Genomic DNA, 18641 nt, shown 5'->3' with positions numbered 1-18641 from the left:
ACGTTTTCATTCACTCCTTCAAATAAAGTGATAACATGAGGAATAATGAATGAGAGTATAGGATTCAGCGATTGGCTGTGCTGTTAATGCGATCTCAACTGTGCTCTGACTGCTCCTTACTACAGTGCATCAATGAAATGCGTCCCCTCTCAAACAATGACGCACTGCGCCGCGTTCCGAACGTTGTTTAAGCGACATATACCGGTATAGCGGTATAATCAAAATTCATATAATAAAATAAATAAATACCGGTATTCGGTATGAACCGGTATACCGCCCAGCACTAGCTCTTACAGTGATTTTTTCGAGATCAAACGGTTTCAATAAACATCAGTAAAGTCTGGCCATCATTCAGACAGTGTCCGCTACACAGCGTGACAATCTGCTTGCACAGAGAGCATGCTGGGGACTATTTTCAGGTGCTGCATAATATCACTGCGCCGCTGCACTCATGGTACAGCTCAAAGTTCCTTGATCATTACGCAGGAATGAGAGTTTAGTTCCTAGCCATATCGGTATAGAAAATCGCAACTTTTCATTTTCCGCCGGTCTTAGTACACGATGTAACTATACACATCACAACATGTAAATAGGAAAATGTTGGCGTTATTTTGTCACTTATTGAGCTGTAGGCTAGCTGGAGACGTTTACCTCCAGTCTTTGTGCTAAGCTAGGCTAGCGGTGGGCACGGAGATGAGAATGGTATGTATGGACTTATCTAACTCTGGGGGATACGGTGAATAAGCTAAAGTCCCAGAAAGTCTGCGTGTTCCTTTAAAACAACCATTTGGATAAATGTTCAAATGCAATTTATTCCTGTGATGTAAAGCTTAAAGCTACACTGTGTGATATTTTCCCCCATCTAGTGGTGAAAAGGTATATGACCATCCAGTGAACTTTAGTTTCTGTTCCTCTCAATTCCGATTTCGTTTCAACTCCTACGGTGGCCGATTTAGTCCAAGATTAACATGGCTTCCAGTTCGACCTCGTCCACATTCGACACGGTGCCTGTGGGATATTCTGTGCCCAGTGGGATGGTTGGAACTCAACTGGCCTAATTATTCGGCTAGAAAGAACTGCAGCTAATCCAGAGTGAACTTTGATGCTAGTAATGTTTATTCAGTCATCCAATTGCAAGGCATAAACAGGTTTGCGTGGATATGTACATAAATGTGGTTTCAGTGAGAGAACAAATAAGGATGGTAAATATACATACACAGTTAAGAACTGTATAACTATACTTATACATTTGTATAATGTAACCGTAAACCAGAGCTTACCATATATAGGCGCTAAATGCAGCTGCATTAAAAGGAGCGGAGCTGCCGCTGCTAACAAGCGGTGTCTGGTTACAAAAGTGTGTGCGCCGCTTTAACGTTAGCACTGCAGTGCGCTCTGTATAACAATTGTTAATATGCCGATCAGACCTGATACATATTTCCATCAACATACATTACAAGCAAATATTTTCTATAAACGAATAAACATTGTTGATAACAAAATAACTGAATGATTATTCAAATAGGTGAGCATTACGCTATTGTATGTTGACACAAAAATACTTCTGAGGTGACATCAACTGAATTACGCGATGACACACTCTGAAACACATCTACAATGACAATAACTATTATTACTTACGGAGTTATTAACGCACAGAAATACCACACAAGGAAAAACAGACTTTTGAGGAATAAACAAGCCAGGAAAACTCCTTATAACTCTGTTACTGGAGCTGCTGAGATGAAAACTCTCTGCACATGCACCAGACAAGTCTGAACAAGTTGACGCGCACATGCGCGAGGCAGAGAATTTTGTACAGTGCCATCGAGTATTAAAACCGGTTAAAACGCGAAAAGCGAAGCTTGAATTTACGGGTATGTCCCTCTTTGGCTAATGTACTTTCAAGATGGAGGGGCAACATGGCGACCACCGTTAGATCCCATTACCTAATGTATTTTCAATGGCATATTATAAACTTACGAGAATACTTTATTACTTGAAAGAAGTAAATATACATTAATGAGCACATATATTTTTGAAAGAACTAAGTGTTTTTAGCTAAGAATAGACTAAAAAAGTTACACAGTGTAGCTTGAATATACGGTATCATTCCTCCAGTCTTCAGTGTCACATGATCCTTCAGAAATCATTCTAATATGCTGATTTGCTGCTCAACAAACGTTTCTTATTATCAACGTTGAAAACAGTTGTACTGCTTAATATTGTTACGGAAACTGAATTTTATTTTTACTTTCTTTGATGAATAGACAGTTTAAAAGAACAGCATTTCATTGAAATAGATTTTTACTGACACTTTTGCATCACAATTGAATGCATCCTTGAGAAAGAAAAGTATTAACTACTTAAAAATGAGTATGAATGCTAACTTTTAAATGGTAGTGTATATATTTTCATTTTTTCCCCTTTTGTTTTCTAACATGTGACCTTAACATGTTTTCTCTCAAGATTCACCCTTTTAATCATGTTGGTCATGTGATTGATACCATTTCCTATTGTTTCAAGTCACCTCAAACACTCAAAGACAGTTTTTTTTTTTTGCTTAGTCTAGATATTCATGTTAAACATTAAACGCTTTAAAGGAAGTGCGCTAAATAGTTCTCATTTTCTGTCTTTGCATTATATTACATCCTTATAAACCAGGGCTGATAGTGCATGTCATATAACTGTGCGAGAGCTGCATGACAGAGCACAGACAGAGCACTTGTTTGTTTGGCCTTATCCAACTAGTCAGCTGACCTCCATATGACAACAACCTATCAAATGTTTACCCTGACCAAAAGCGATCTGAGTCTGAGTCTGTTAGCCCAATATTTAAATGAAGGAATCCATTTAAACTGTTGTCAGAACAAACACCATAGATATTGCATCACATACCATGTGACCATATGACAAAATAACATGTTTATCATGCTGATTGAATCGGTGCCATATATTCATTATATTTTCTTTCAGTCATGTTATATATAAAGTACATAAGTTGTTTATTTTGTACCTCAGTTAGAAAAGCATAGAAAGACCGTTGTGTGATGTCTATTTATGTAGTATTTCATGCTGTGCTGATTATAGTTGTACTGGTACTCTGTGTCACACTTTGGTGGTTGGTTTGCATCTGTCATGGGGCCTTCCGGCCGTTTAATGTGTGGTTTACACAATAGTGCCAATGCATCTGAAAGCGTTAGCATTCATTTAAGCATGTATGCTGCCCGGTGGCATATCTTGGTATTCTTTATCTCGTGTTGCTGCAGTCGTATATTTATGTTTTACAGTAAGTAGGTCAAAGTTATCTAGTAGCAGGTGCACTAGGAGAATGCCTGTTTTGTAAGTAAGTGACAGTATTTAAATGGCAGTAATTAATAATGTCAGGCTCCGCTACGTATTGTAAATCATGAAGCGCTAGTCCTATCACATGAGCTATTTTTGTGACATGTTAAAGGGATAGTTCACGCATAATTGAACTTTCATTGTCAATGATTACTCACCCTCATGTCATTCCAAACCTGTAAGATGTTCGATCATCTTCTGAACAAAAATGAAGATATTTGAATGAAATCTGAGAGATTTCTGTCTTTCCATGAACAGCTACACAACTACCAATTTGACTTTTCAAAAAGTTCATAAAGAGGCCATAAAACGAATCCATATCAATTGAGCGGTTTAATCCAATTTTTTGAAGAGACACGGTCACTTTATATGATGAACAAATTTAATTTAGGCTTTTATTTATTCACATTTAAACATTAATCAGCTAACATAAACAGAAGTGAACCTGCTTGACATGCAAAAACAAACAACTTGCAGAAGCTCAAAATGCTGCGTAACACAAGAATGAACCTCTTTGGTTCTCGCACATCAAGCGGACATGCTTGAGCTGATGAATGTTTATATTTGGATAAAAGCCTAAATTCAATCTGTTCATTTTACAATCTTTTTTTTGAACTTTTTGAAGCATCAAATTGGTAGTTGCGCAGCTGTCAATGGAGGGACAGAAATGAAAACATTTGTGTTTTGAAGATGAATGAAGTAAATGATGACATTATTTAATTTTTTGGGTGAACTATCCCTTTAAAGGTCTGAAGTATGAGTCTTTTAGTTACCACAGACTTCCAAATATGATCATCCTTGTGTGAGGGACACTCATCCTAAAATTTAAAGAGGTCATCGTGACATGAGAAATCATTTGCCTTGCTTTCTTGACATGTAAGAGGTCTTTGTTTCATAGCCTAAACCATCCTTCTCATTTAGGGCTGCACGATTTGTAACAGTAATATTTCTAAGCTTAAAGTTTTAGGATGTTGCATCCTGAACCGAGCCGTTGTATAAAAAACATAATAACATAGGCTACTACTTTTTATGTACAATACTTATTAATGCAGTGTGTGTATACTGTGTCCAATAAGCATTTTTTTTAATGCCTGGATCTGGATGATATTATACAGTAACAGTTGCCATGTGAAATGCATAAGCAGAGCACATTGCATGAGCATTGTATGCCATAATGCAATGCGTTCGACGTGACCTTGCATTTCTGGTGACAATTTGGATTCTTCAATTTCCATTTTACACTCATTTGGATTATTCTTGTGAAATATTTTAACATTTCTAATTTTAACGAAATAACTGAAGTGGAAAATGCTGAATTAAATATAAAACAACATAATGAGGTCATGTAAGGACAATGTAGTGCACTTAGGGGTGTAACGATACAATCCTGTCACGATTCAATATAAATCGCGATACTGAACTCACGAAATATGTATCCCGATATATAATAAAGAAGAGGGTTTTTTTTTATTTTTACTTTTTTATTATTATTAAAATAATTATATTATTATTATTAGTGTATTATTATCTGGACCCACAAATATTCCCCCATTATACATTATATTCAACATTATATATAGTCGTTTAATGTAATAATGTCACTGAAACTCTGTAAACTTTCATTTTTTCCCCTCACGCATTACTCGCGCTTTCAATGCAGGCAGCATTCTCTCCCGGTGCTCGCTATGTCCCGCCATCTAAAATTCTTTGAATAATCATACTATTAAAATGAAATGTGATCTGGTGATCTAAATGATGTTTGCACTTTCACTAAGGAGTGCCGCTTTAAATAATGTTTGCGCTCTCACTTTGAAGAGTGCCGTTCGGGCAGCGCGTGCACTTCAGATGATCAATGCTATCCGTCACAGTTCTAAACGCAAAAAAGCGTGTCAAAATGACCACTCTCAAACTTTAAATGTTCAGCTCATCCAAGAGTTTTAATTCTGCATTTACTCACTCATTGTTTTCACGCGTCACACAATCTTTTGAACGTCCGTGTTTACTACAGAATGCGCGCCGTTGTAAATCTGTTCATCATAAGCCATCATTTGTGTCTCTTCAGAAGACTTGGATTTGGATTAGACCACTCGATTAGTTATTTTTACGATGCCTTTATGACATTTTTTGGATCTTTTAAGTTTGAGAGGAATGGACTTTAAATGGAGGGACAGAAAGCCCCCAGCTAGGTTTCATAAAGAATATCTTCATTTGTGTTTGGAAGTTAAACGAAAAACGACATGATGGTGAGTACATGATGACAGAATTTACATTTGTGGTACATTTGTAAATGTGTGTTTGGGTGAATTATACCTTATAAATAGGCCTACTACAGCAAGTTGAGCCTTGGATAAAATAACTCTATATCACGAATAATCTCGTTTCCATCAACGATACATATCGTCACATTTTATCGTGAAACGATATATCGTTACACCCCTAAGTGCACTACTGTCTTGTTAAGCATTTATTATTGTATGATGCCCACTATTTTAAAGGAACACTTCACTTTTTTTTAAAATAGGCTCATTTTCCAACTCCCCTAGAGTTAAACAGTTGAGTTTTACCGTTTTCGAATCCATTCAGCCAATCTCTGGTTCTGGCGGTAGCACTTTTAGCATAGCTTAGCATAAATCATTGAATCTGATTAGACCGTTAGCATCTCACTCAAAAATGACTAAAGACTTTCGATATTTTTCCTATTTAAAACTTGACTCTTCTGTAGTTACATCGTGTACTAAGTACTAAATTAAAAGTCATGATTTTCTAGGCCGATATGTTAGCAACGCTGCCTGTGCAAGCAGGTTGTCATGTTGGTTAGGTTGACGGAAGTTCGCCTATTTTCAGGCGCTGCCTTATATCATAGCACCGCTGCACCCGGGGTACGGCGGCAAAGTTCCTCTATTATTACGCAGGAATGAGAGTATAGTTCCTAGCCATATCGGCCTAGAAAATTGCAACTTTTAATTTTCCGTCGGTCTTAGTACACGATGTAACTACAGAAGAGTCAAGTTTTAAATAGGAAAAATATCGAAACTCTTTGGTCATTTTTTTTTTGAGAGAGATGCTAACGGTCTAATCAGATTCAATGATCTTTACTAAGCTATGCTAAAAGTGCTACCACCAGACCCGGAGATCGGCTGAATGGATTCGAAAATGGTAAAACTCAACTGTTTAACTCTAGGGGAGTTGGAAAATGAGCCTATTTTCAAAAAAAGTGTTCTTTTAAAACAAAAAATAGTATGCAGTAAATACTGTGCAGTAGACAGTACGCTAGTGTTTGTTTGCTTTCTCCACACATGGCATGTTAAATGTTCTCAAGTGGGCTAAAATGTCAGCCATACAGTAGTTTGTCCATCTCTATTCAACATGTTTATGGAGCCGTCTGTTATGCTGTTGCATTTATTAGGTTATCTTCTCATGCTTTTTGTTCCCATGGGTTGTGAACTGCTAGACGTTTGGCCAACCTCTCCAGATCACATGCTGTTATATTTTTTATCTTGTTGGGTGGCACCGTGGCATAGAGACATTTTCTGATTTGTTTGTGCTGATAAACTTTAGTTGACTTGAGTTTGAACGAGCAGTTTTGTGTAACTCCTGTGCTTGACACAACTGTGCATTGACAAATTACTTTGATTTTATTATTTTAGACTTTATACCAAAGTCTAACTGCATGTAGAGTGTGTTAATTTACAGCAATAACCTTCGCAGTTATTTTAATAATTGTATAATTTTACCAGCTTGCTGAGAAAAAAATTCAGTATCACAAAAGCTTTAAGGTCTTATTGCTGTGCAGACACACTTCTGCTGTCAAACATGTTTTGTTTTTTGTCTCCATAGGTGAGCTCTCCTTGCGGAAGGACTCGCCTGCTGTGCTTGATTTCAGCAGCTCGAAGAAATGCAACGACATGAGCAGCAACTTTCAGAGCAGCATCACCTTTCAATGCGGCAAAACAATGGTGAGCCTTTCTGCGCAGCATGCGCTGTTAGTCAGAGATGTCTGTGGACACACTGTGGCATTTGCAAAGCTGTTTGTTTCCTTCCACCTTCTTGCTACACAGGAAGAAATGACATAGATGGAAAACTTGATATAATAAAGTGAAAGTGAAAGTAGGTGTGGCTGAAGTTACTCAAATTTGGTTTTGATGGATACTTGAATATCTTGATTAGTTTGGCCTGTTATTACTGTCACTAGACGTTATTTATTTATTTATTTATTGCTTGTTTGTGGTAAAATATGCCCTTAAATATAGATTTTTTTCTTAAAGGAAAACTTCACTTTTTTGGGACTTTAGTTTATTCACTGTATCCCCCAGAGTTAGATAAGTCCATACATACCATTCTCATCTCCGTACATCCCATAACTCTGTCACGTTCGCTACTATCTTCCTAGTCACGTTGGTTTTGTTGACAGAAGTAACCGCTGGGCTTCTCCGGTCCTGCGAGCAAATCCCTCCGCAGAAGTAGAGCAGTGCTGCGCCTTCTTAGAATATAGCCCCCAGTGTGTATACGTTTATAATATGGCTGTGTCTCAAGTAACCTTGTTATTTGTACACGCTGTGACTATACACATCACAACATGTAAATAGAAAAATGTTGGTGTTATTTTGTCACTTATTGAGCTGTAGGCTATCTGGAGCCATATACCTCAAGTCTTTGTGCTACGCTAGGCTAACGGTGGGTGCGTCAGACAGAGTTATGGGATGTACAGAGATGAGAATGGTATGTATGTACTTATCTAACTCTGGGGGATACAGTGAATAAGCTAAAGTCCCAAAAAAGTGGAGTGTTCCTTTAATGCATATTTTGTTTTAATGCAGTTTCTCTTTGAAAGAAAACATTTAAGCAGTTGTAATGCTAAATTAGATAGGTATTAATTTTAGCTTAACATTTTTTTTGTATAATTTAAAACTATTATAATAGACAATAAATGTATTTTATGTAAACCAGTGTTATTTTAGTTTTATTATAAGTTTATTACTATTTTTGAGTTTTAATTTTTATATATTTAGTTTTCATGTTAATTCATGTAAATCATGTTATATTAAATATTGCTATTTAGGTTTAATTTATTTGTTTTTTTAGTTTTTATTTATTTCCAGAAACTTATTTTAGTTTATTGCCAAGGCACCATTCAATTGTTTTTGTCTGTTTTCCAACTAATAAACCAGCTAATCAACTATATATAAATATAAATTTGTGCTGTGTTTGTGTTGTTTGTGTGTATGTGTGTATATATGTATGTGTGTGTGTGTTTGTGTATATATTATAATATATTTTTATTTTTATTTCAATTAGCAGAAATGTTTTTAATAGTTTTAGTTTTATTTAACAATAACCCTGATGCAAACCTTTCTTTTCACATTGCTTGCTGAATTACATTACATTTTCAAAAAATGTCACACTATGAATGTTTTTCTTCAAAGGGCACACCTGAGTTTGTCACCCTCTCTGAGTGTGTGCATTACTTTGAATGGAGGACGTATGTCGCCTGCAAACGTGATAAATTTACACCACATAAGGAGGTGAGTAAAGTTGATGAGACATTTCAGTTGAAGCATGAGTGTGAGGGGGAGGTGTGAATGTTTAGATGTGTGTGAGTGTGTGTGTTTGGCTGTTTCATTTGTTCTCGCTGAGAAAAGGGTTAATTAAACAGATCATGCATGAAAAAAATCATTTTTCAATCTTCTAAATAAACCTGAATTATGCATAGTCTGCATAAAGAATGATGAAGAACATGTACGTTTTCAACTTGTGAAAAGCACATACAAGGTAATTTAATTGCTTAGCACAGTTTGTATATAAATAAACTGTTTGTATATAAATATATAAATACACTGCCCAGCAATTGGCATCTCTGAGTTCAGACCTTAAATTCATTGAATGTCTTGACCAAAAATTGATGCACCCCTTGATGGAAATAACATCAAAACATTTATTTTCATTAAGAGGTGCATCAGTTTTTGGTCAAGATCTTGTATTGATAATGCAAGAGTCCAGCACTCTGTAAAGTCTCCTCCAGCACATCCCAAATACTGTCAATGAATTTAAGATCTGGACTGAGAGGTGCCAATTCATATGTGAAAATGATTCTTTGTGCTCCCTCCCAAACATTCTTTCACAATCTGAGCCTTATGAATCTTGACATTCTCATCCTGGAATATGACCATGATGTGTCTTCCTACATGGTTGTTTAAGAAATGAAAAGCTACACACTCCATCAATTAGGGTCAGAACAACTGTTGCCAAACATATAACATGCTAGTAACATAATAATCTCTGCAGTAATGATCCAACCATAGACTCTTATGCATTTGCCAATTTAATTCCAAACGGCAACTTTTTTTGTCCGGACAGTGTATTTACATATTGAAATAGAATATTTATGAATTTGGGGGAAAACAAATTCTATTATTATGCTAATCCAAAACCCTTCTTTTCTAATATTTTTAGATATTCTGCCTATATATTATTTATACTACAACAAACAGAGGAAATGGCAGTGATTTGAAACTTTCTCGTAGTAAAGTTGTCCATTTTTTTTTCCACCACTCAATACATTTTTAAAGGTCCCCTGCTATGTCTTTGACTCGGATGGAAAGAAGCATGACCTCAACCCACTGATAAAACTGTCGGACGGCTACCTGGTTGATGACCCAGATGATGAAAGTGATTTCTACATTAATATATGCAGAAGTCTAAGTGAGTTTCTATAAAAATCTTTTTATTATATTTATCCATAGCAGTGTTGGGACACAGTGTGGGGCGTGCACTTCTCAAGAGTTTGGTCAACAAACATTTAGATTATATAGCTGTTTTAAACCAAACAATCGGCAAAGCGTCTGAACAGGTTCTTATTTAAACAACCAAATCATCTAAAAGTGCAATGCAGATAACTTGAATTATGTCTGTCTGTCCAGACCTTGCTGGAAGCATCTGTCCCAAGGGATCTGCCGCCTGTCTCGTCTCTGGCAAAGATTCCTTCGACATGGGTCAGCCTGGTCGCCAGCTTGAGCTGGTCTCCAATGACAAGTATGGAATCATTTATTAGCTAATTTGATATTAAGGTGATGCCTTTACACTGCTGTTTTAAAAACGTATATATATATATTTGATGTCAGCTGAATTTTCAGCATCATTACCAGTCTTCAGTGACAATGATCCTTTAGAAATAATTCTAATATGCTGATTAGCTGCTCAAGATTTATTATCAGTGTTGAAAACAGGAACAGCCTAACTGATGTTTTCTTTTTCAGACTAAAGCTGCGGTACGAGGGAGCTGAAAAAAACCCAGACTTCTGTGATGACCACACTCCAGCAGTGACGATTACATTTATCTGTCCCTCTACAAGGCAGGCGGTAAGAAGAATCCTAGTGTTTCATCTTATTATACCTACTATACTCTGTGAACTCACAGTTTTCTCAATGGTTTCTCAGGGAAGTAACCCCAAGATGATCAGCAACTCAAACTGTCGGTATGAGATCGAGTGGGTGACGGAGTACGCCTGCCACAGAGATTACCTGGAGAGTCACGACTGCAAACTTACCAGTGCTCAGCACGACATCTCCATCGACCTAAGTCACCTGACACACGGCAGTGAGTTATTCTGATAGTTTAGAAAGAGGCGAATGATATAAATGTTGCTGTGGAAAGATTGAAGGAGCGATGGATTTGATATGGTCGTTAAAGGTGCAGTAAGTGATTTCTAAGAAACGCTGTTGATATTTGAAATCAACAAATAAATACCGAAGATGACGATCAAACGACAAGGAAGAACAAAGAATAACCAGGGCTCCAGAGTGCGACTGAATTTTACATCCAGTCGCACATGTGCGACCAGTAAATTTGCCTGCTGTCGGTACTGGAGAAATTAAGAAAATACACTTACTAATTATAATTAATAGACGTTAAATCTGGCAAATTCTATCTTTGCCAGCCGTTTCAATATGAGATAATATTAAACCATCTGTCCTTGATGCATTTTTGCCATTTGCAATCCAGAAGAGAGAAAGCGAGCGAGCTCCAGCGAACACAACACCACAGTCAGCTTAATGAGTGACGATGGCCAAGAGAACTACACAAAAGTTTGGTCTGCTTAAACTTTAGGGATGTGCTGTGATATTATTCAAATTTTATTTTCGATTTTGGCTTCCAAGAATTATAAATAGAGGTAAAAATATGCAAATATGAGGTAAAACTATTCCTATAGCCGTGTTCGTCGAGCTCATCCTTCCCTTCACAGCCTTGCGCTGTCATTTCTCCCTAAACCTAAACTTAACGTCAGATTCAGTGATTCAGTGTAAACTGCAGTCTCTACTGTTGCTAAACTGCGGGATGTGTTTGATAATAAAGAGCTATTAAATGCACAATAATCCGCGCAAGAGAAGCTGTTTCCAACTTCAAGGCGGCTTATGTGTGTGTGCTGCGAAATGGACCGACTTGCACTTAATATTTTAGGCTTCGTGTGCGCGTCTAAACCATCAAATAAACAACAAATAGCAACAAATAGTGTCAAAATGACCGGATTGGAGAGTAGTTATTTTAACAGTTTATATCTTAAATGGGCGTAAATAGTTTGGAGAAATAGGAGAATATGATATTATTATTTCTACATTCGATCGGTCTTAAAGGGGCAGTGTCTAAACCTGCTGACGATTGAGCCATTAATGCGAAACGAACAAAAGGCAAATAGAAAATATTCACATCTCTTGAATTAATAACTTTAGCTTTTATAAGCATTAATCTATCAATTTATACAGTGAAAACTATATAGTGTTATTTTACATTTCATTACTTTATTCGATTTCTTTGTAGGTTTGTTCTTTACTGTAATATTAATGTTAGCAGACCTTCCGAATGCCTGCACACTGGTCCATTTACAAATAGATGTTTTATATTTTTGTTCAAACTTTGCGGTTTCTTTTGCTATAGATATTTTACTTTTCAGATTATAAAGCCATGTTAATTATGTTCTTAATTATGTTTTTTTTTTAAATAAAAAAAATAAAATAAAGCATAATAAAAAGAACCGGTAAGAATACTGTTAAAGTACCGGATCGATAAGCAGTATCGGTAAGAGTAGTAATACCATTAAAACCTAAACAATACCGGATCCCTATTAGTAATACAGTGGAAATTAGTAGATTTGGTTAGCATGTTGATTTACGGTGTGCGCCCCTAAAATTTCTGGTTGTGCCCCTAAAATTTTCAGTTGGGGGCCACTGTGCTCCTAGTGAAAAAAGTTAGTCTGGAGCCCTGATAACCATACAGTATACAAGAGTATATACAAACAAGAGAACACCACAGGAGCATAGCTGTTTCAGACAAACAATGACACTCAAAACTGTCCTGTTACTATAGCCAACATTACAACAACAGCAGATCTCGATTCTGTGAATTATATCAAAACCAGTGTTACTCGCGGATGGAGCAGAAACAACACAACCTCTGCGTCTGTTTTCAGGCCTTCCACCTTAAGGGCCCTATCATACACCTGGCACAATGCGGCAAGTGTTTTTTTGCTAGTTTCAGCCCGAAGCAGTTATCAATATTCACATCCTGTGCCACGTTGTTTAAATAGCAAATGCATTGCGCCCATGAGTGTGCTGCTCTGAAAATGAGGTGTGTTCAGGCGCATTGTTGGCTCATTGCTATTTTGAGACAACTGAAAACAAATGTGCCATTGACCAACAATAAACTGGTCTAAAGTCAATGGTGCAATATTTTTTTGTGTTATTTAAAGAGCACGTTAGTAACATGCACCTATAGGCAGGTGCACACCTCATGTATACTTTGCTTATTACACACACACAGGGACGTGCAGCAGCACACAAACATTTTTAAATATTAAAAATCTAAGGATTCCTCTCTGGAGAAGCATTCAGTCTTTCCGCTCACACATTCCGCCATGTAAATAGCGAATCCGCCATGGTACAAGCATACCTGGCTTTTAAAGGGAATGGGAGATGAGACTCTGATTGGTATATAGTACGTTACGCCCAAAACACACCCATGACTCATTAAGAGACTAGAGACAACCTTTTAGACCATGCGCCAGGCACACCAACCATTTTTCCCGTCGTTAAACTAGCAAAAGTGGATTTGGACACGCCCTAAGTGCACCTACGCCATGCGCTTTAGACCATGCGCTTAGATCATGAAAATAGGGCCCTAGGTCTCTAAAGCTCTTGCCTGATCATAACGCTTCTTTTTCTAGTGATATTCCTCTCTTTCTTCAAATATCTTTCTCCTCCCCCATCATGAGTGGACATGCCCCCTACTGCTGATTGGCTTCAAGTCTGTTGTGGCGCTCGGTACGATCTACTGTGCTTTCAACAGTGTTTCTCAGAAATCGCTTGCTGCACCTTTAATGAGTACATTCATTGAATAAACCACAGATATATCCCAGTATCGTGGTACTATTAAAGAGCACCTATCATGGAATTTTGAAATGTACCTTTCATGTAGTGTGTAACATAGATCTAAGTGAACAAAAACATCCTGTGATAGCTTGAAATATGACAGTGCACCGTATATATAGTTATTTTCTTTCAAAAGTAAGAGTCGACTCGGAGTCATTTTTAAGAATCGTTAGAAGACCGAAGCTTTTTCTCTGACTAGATGACGTCAACTTGTCAAGTTATTTGAATACGATACGCCCACTTATTGCGCTCCAAGACGCCAGTGAAAACTAGAAAACATCATGGCCACGAGACGCTGTGTTCTGAAGTGCGACTCAAAAGCAAACTTTTTTCATCTGCCCAAGGATGAGCATTTGAAGACTAAGTGGCTTGAAGACAAACCATACATCGTCGCGATTGAGTGTTTATTATTAGTCGTCAAATGTATGTTTCGCGATTTCAGGAAGCTTTTATTATGGACTTTTATTATGGCACATGGTATCTTCTTCGTCTGTCTGTACCATATATGGATTACATGTGCACAGAGCGCCCTCCGGCTGCCAGTATGAATTGAAAACAACACATAAGAGACTCAATCGCTCATGATTAGGCTATTTCTGCCCATTTTGAGGAAGTATTGAATAAAAAATACTCCTCTGTTTAGAAATTTGACACAGACATATGAGAATCTATCAATATGTCTCCTCATCTGCACACTTTTGAACTAAAAGCCCTGAGGGATGTTGATTTGTCGCGAGTCTTCGTGAGGAGTTTTTTTATGAATGAGATCAGCTGAGGCTCATATTACAATCAAACAGTACCGACGCGGTTTTCATATTCATAACTCCTGACACATATTAACAAATTACTGTCATTATAAGACTTTGATGGGCGTTCCGTTTCCGAGAATATCTGCACAGACTAAACCAATCACAACTGACTGGGTCATCTGACCAATCACCGCAGATTAGCGTCACGTAAAGGCGGGGTTTTGAAAAGTGAATCACTAAAGGAATCATTTGAGAATCGCTGTCAAAACAGGTAAAAATAAATGCATATTATAAGAAAACTAAAGTCTTTTTTGTCTTGCATGCAAAACTGTTGTTGGGGACTTCTAAAACAATATTTGGAACATTTTAAATGCCATGATAGGTGCTCTTTAAAGCTACACTGTGTGATATTTTCCCCCATCTAGTGGTGAAAAGGTATATGACCATCCAGTGAATTTTAGTTTCTGTTCCTCTCAATTCCGATTTCGTTTCAACTCCTACGGTGTCCGATTTAGTCCAAGATTAACATGGCTTCCAGGTTGACCTTGTCCACATTCGACACGGTGCCTGTGGGATATTCTGTGCGCAGTGGGATGGTTGGAACTCAACTGGCCTAATTATTCGGCTAGAAAGAACTGCAGCTAATCCAGAGTGAACTTTGATGATAGTAATGTTTATTCAGTCATCCAATTGCAAGGCATAAACAGGTTTGCGTGGATATGTACATAAATGTGGTTTCTGTGAGAGAACAAATAAGGATGGTAAATATACATACACAGTTAAAGGGGCTATATGCGTTTTTCTGAAATTTAAACTCGCAACTGACACCTGTGGCCAAAAAACAGAACTGCTCTCATTTTCTGCTCGCTCTCGCAGCGGTGGTGACGTCACATCCGCAGACAGCGCGGGAAAAGACGACCCGCCAGAAAATAGGAAAAATAGGATACAGGCTTATAGGTGCACCCACTGTGAGCGGACAAGGTGTCAGTATGCTCATCAGGAGATGTTTGAGTCATAAATGGTAAAATAAAAAGGCTATTGTTACGTTTATTTTGGGGAAAAAGTTGCATATAGCCCCTTTAAGAACTGTATAACTATACTTATAAGTTACATTTGTATAATGTAACCGTAAACCAGAGCTTATTGTACCATATATAGGCGCTAAATGCAGCTGCATTAAAAGGAGCGGAGCTGCCGCTGCTGCTGCTAACAAGCGGTGTCCGGTTACAAAAGTGTGTGCGCCGCTTTAAACGTTAGCACTGCAGTGCGCTCTGTATAACAATTGTTAATATGCCGATCAGACCTGATACATATTTCCATCAACATACATTACAAGCAAATATTTTCTATAAACGAATAAACATTGTTGATAACAAAATAACTGAATGATTATTCAAATAGGTGAGCATTACGCTATTGTGTGTTAACACAAAAATACTTCTGAGGTGACATCAACTGAATTACGCGATGACACATTCTGAAACACATCTACAATGACAATAACTATTATTACTTACGGAGTTATTAACGCACAGAAATACCACACAAGGAAAAACAGACTTTTGAGGAATAAACAAGCCAGGAAAACTCTGTATAACTCTGTTACTGGAGCTGCTGAGATGAAAACTCTCTGCACATGCACCAGACAAGTCTGAACAAGTTGACGCGCACATGCGCGAGGCAGAGATTTTTGTACAGAGCCATCGAGTATTAAAACCGGTTAAAACGCGAAAGGCGAAGCTTGAATTTACGGGTATGTCCCTCTTTGGCTAATGTACTTTCAAGATGGAGGGGTAACATGGCGACCACCTTTAGATCCCATTACCTTATGTATTTTCAATGGCATATTATAAACTTACGAGAATACTTTATTACTTGAAAGAAGTAAATATACATTAATGAGCACATATATTTTTGAAAGAACTAAGTGTTTTTAGCTAAGAATAGACTAAAAAAGTTACACAGTGTAGCTTTAAAAGTTTTCGTTAACTGAAATAAGGCTGAAATAAAATATAAATATTAGATGAAAAATAACACCGATACCACTGATGTCTAAAAGCATGATCTTGGTATAATGCCTTGTCCCAAAAGCATAGTATTTCCATGGTTTTCAGTCAGAAAATCTAATAGAGAAATCTAATGTAAAATAATCCTTAATAAAGTTACAAAAGTTATTCAGTCAAGAGCAATGAGTGATTTCTTTGTATTTTGTTGTTTGATTTAAACGAATTACACAGACCACAGCAGGAATATTAGGCTGCTGTCACTTTAAGACATAATGCACAGATCCAGTACACTGATACTGATGCACATGCCTTGTCTTTCTCGGCTGTAAACATAGTAAAACATTCATTAAATCAATGTTGGTGTTAGCAGAACATCAGAAGTTCACGCATTTGTGGTTCATAATTGACATGATCAATACTTTTCCTCTTATTTTAGAAACAGACACGGCCTATATGGCTGAAGCCAAAAATGGCAAGGACACCTATTTCTTCTATCTGAACGTGTGCGGGGAGACCAAATCTGGTGGTTGTGGTGATGCAACACATTATGTATCCTCCTGCCAAATCAAAGACACCGGGGATGTGAAGAAGATTGCTGGGAGGTACCAGAACCAAACACTGAGGTTCGGTTTTACTCCCATTTTATTTGTTACTGATTTACATAACCCTTGCAGAAAAGCAGTGCAGAATTTAAACTGAAGAGCAGTATTAACCCTTTGCTTTTTTTATCTTTAGATATTCAGATGGGGATCTCACATTAATCTACCCAGACGGCACCAGATGCAGCACTGGATTCCAGCGCATGACCATTATTAATTTTGAGTGCAATGCAACTGCTGGTAAGTGACACGATGACTCCTCTCATAGTGACTCGTGAAGTCAAGTGCTGATGAGACCACTGTTTTAACACTATCTGATTGAGGAAGTTTCAACCAAAAGGAAGGAACTGCAACAACGTGACCTAGATGACCTTGTTTTCATGTCCAAAATGTGGTCTTCAAAATGTTCCGCTCACAGCAGGCTTGTGGTTTTCAGGGAATGGCCAGCCGGTTTTTACGGGAGAGTCTGACTGCACGTATTACTTCGACTGGCAAACCGCGTACGCATGCGTGAAGGAGAAGGAAGACTTGCTGTGTCGAGTCACAGACCACAAGAAGCGTTATGATCTGTCACCTTTAACACGCTACCCAGGTAGAGATGAGCAAAATTACTTGTGTACTGGGAAGTGACGGCAATGATCGTTCATGAAAACTGTGTGGTTTTATGATGTATTTATTTAATTATTTTAGTTATTTAAATACAAGTAAATAAATACAAAAGTTAAGGGTTGGTACGTTTTTTTTGTAATGTTTTTGAAAATGTTTTGTAAATGTTTTTGCATTTTAAATAGCAAAGCTGAATTTTCACCAGCCATTACTCTAGTCTTCACATGGTCTTTCAAAAATCCTTTCTAAAATGCTGAATATTTCTTATTTTTATCAATGTTAAAAATGGTTGTGCTGCTTAATATTCGAAACCGTGATACATTTGTTGATTAATAGAAAGTTTTTTTTATAGAAACTTAAAACAATTAAGTTTTAAAATGTTTATTCATATTTTAGAGAATGGGTTTCAAATTTAAATATAAAAATTATAAATAATAAAAAATATAAAAATGTCAATGTTCCACTTACTATACTACATTATGGTTTTAGCTTTAATGTTACTAATTTCAGTCTGTTCCAGTGTCTAATCCTATGACATGGAATACAGCGTAAAAAAAATATTTTTTATTTGGCAAGGATGCAGTAAATTGACTAAAAGTGACAGTAAAGACTAATTTATAATGTTGCAAAAGTAAATCTTTTGAAACCCATTCTCTAAAATATGAATAAACATTTTAAAACTTAATTGTACCAGCACCGCATGTGACTTATTGCAAATGTTTGTTTTCTCAGAATTGGAAGGATCTCAAAACTGGGAGGCTGTGGACGCCAAGGCAGCGGAGTCTGACAAGAATAGTTTTTACATCAATGTTTGTCATAAAATCATCAAGGACGGGCCGGCCAGCTCTTGCCCTGAGGATGCAGCAATATGTGCAGTAGGTCAGTTCGCCATTAGAGATCCTCTAAATGTTTTCAGA

The 18641-nt window shown here is 37.1% G+C and overlaps 1 protein-coding gene across 1 annotated transcript in view; it reads left to right on the top strand.

Annotated features, from left to right (window-relative positions):
• igf2r (insulin-like growth factor 2 receptor) overlaps window positions 1-18641 on the top strand; it is a 62329-nt gene that overhangs the window by 3923 nt on the left and 39765 nt on the right. The window contains exons 3-12 of the mRNA XM_079832075.1: window positions 7183-7301; window positions 8769-8867; window positions 9912-10044; window positions 10263-10374; window positions 10599-10701; window positions 10780-10939; window positions 16956-17142; window positions 17255-17358; window positions 17555-17710; window positions 18457-18603. Coding sequence (XP_079688201.1) covers window positions 7183-7301; window positions 8769-8867; window positions 9912-10044; window positions 10263-10374; window positions 10599-10701; window positions 10780-10939; window positions 16956-17142; window positions 17255-17358; window positions 17555-17710; window positions 18457-18603 — 1320 coding nt within the window. The remainder of the gene's footprint in view (window positions 1-7182; window positions 7302-8768; window positions 8868-9911; window positions 10045-10262; window positions 10375-10598; window positions 10702-10779; window positions 10940-16955; window positions 17143-17254; window positions 17359-17554; window positions 17711-18456; window positions 18604-18641) is intronic.

This window comes from Gobio gobio (assembly GCF_949357685.1).
Source record: "Gobio gobio genome assembly, chromosome: 12".
Taxonomy (NCBI): domain Eukaryota; kingdom Metazoa; phylum Chordata; class Actinopteri; order Cypriniformes; family Gobionidae; genus Gobio; species Gobio gobio.
The sequence above is the reverse complement of the archived record's forward strand: the minus strand, read 5'-3'. Positions and strand labels throughout refer to the sequence as shown.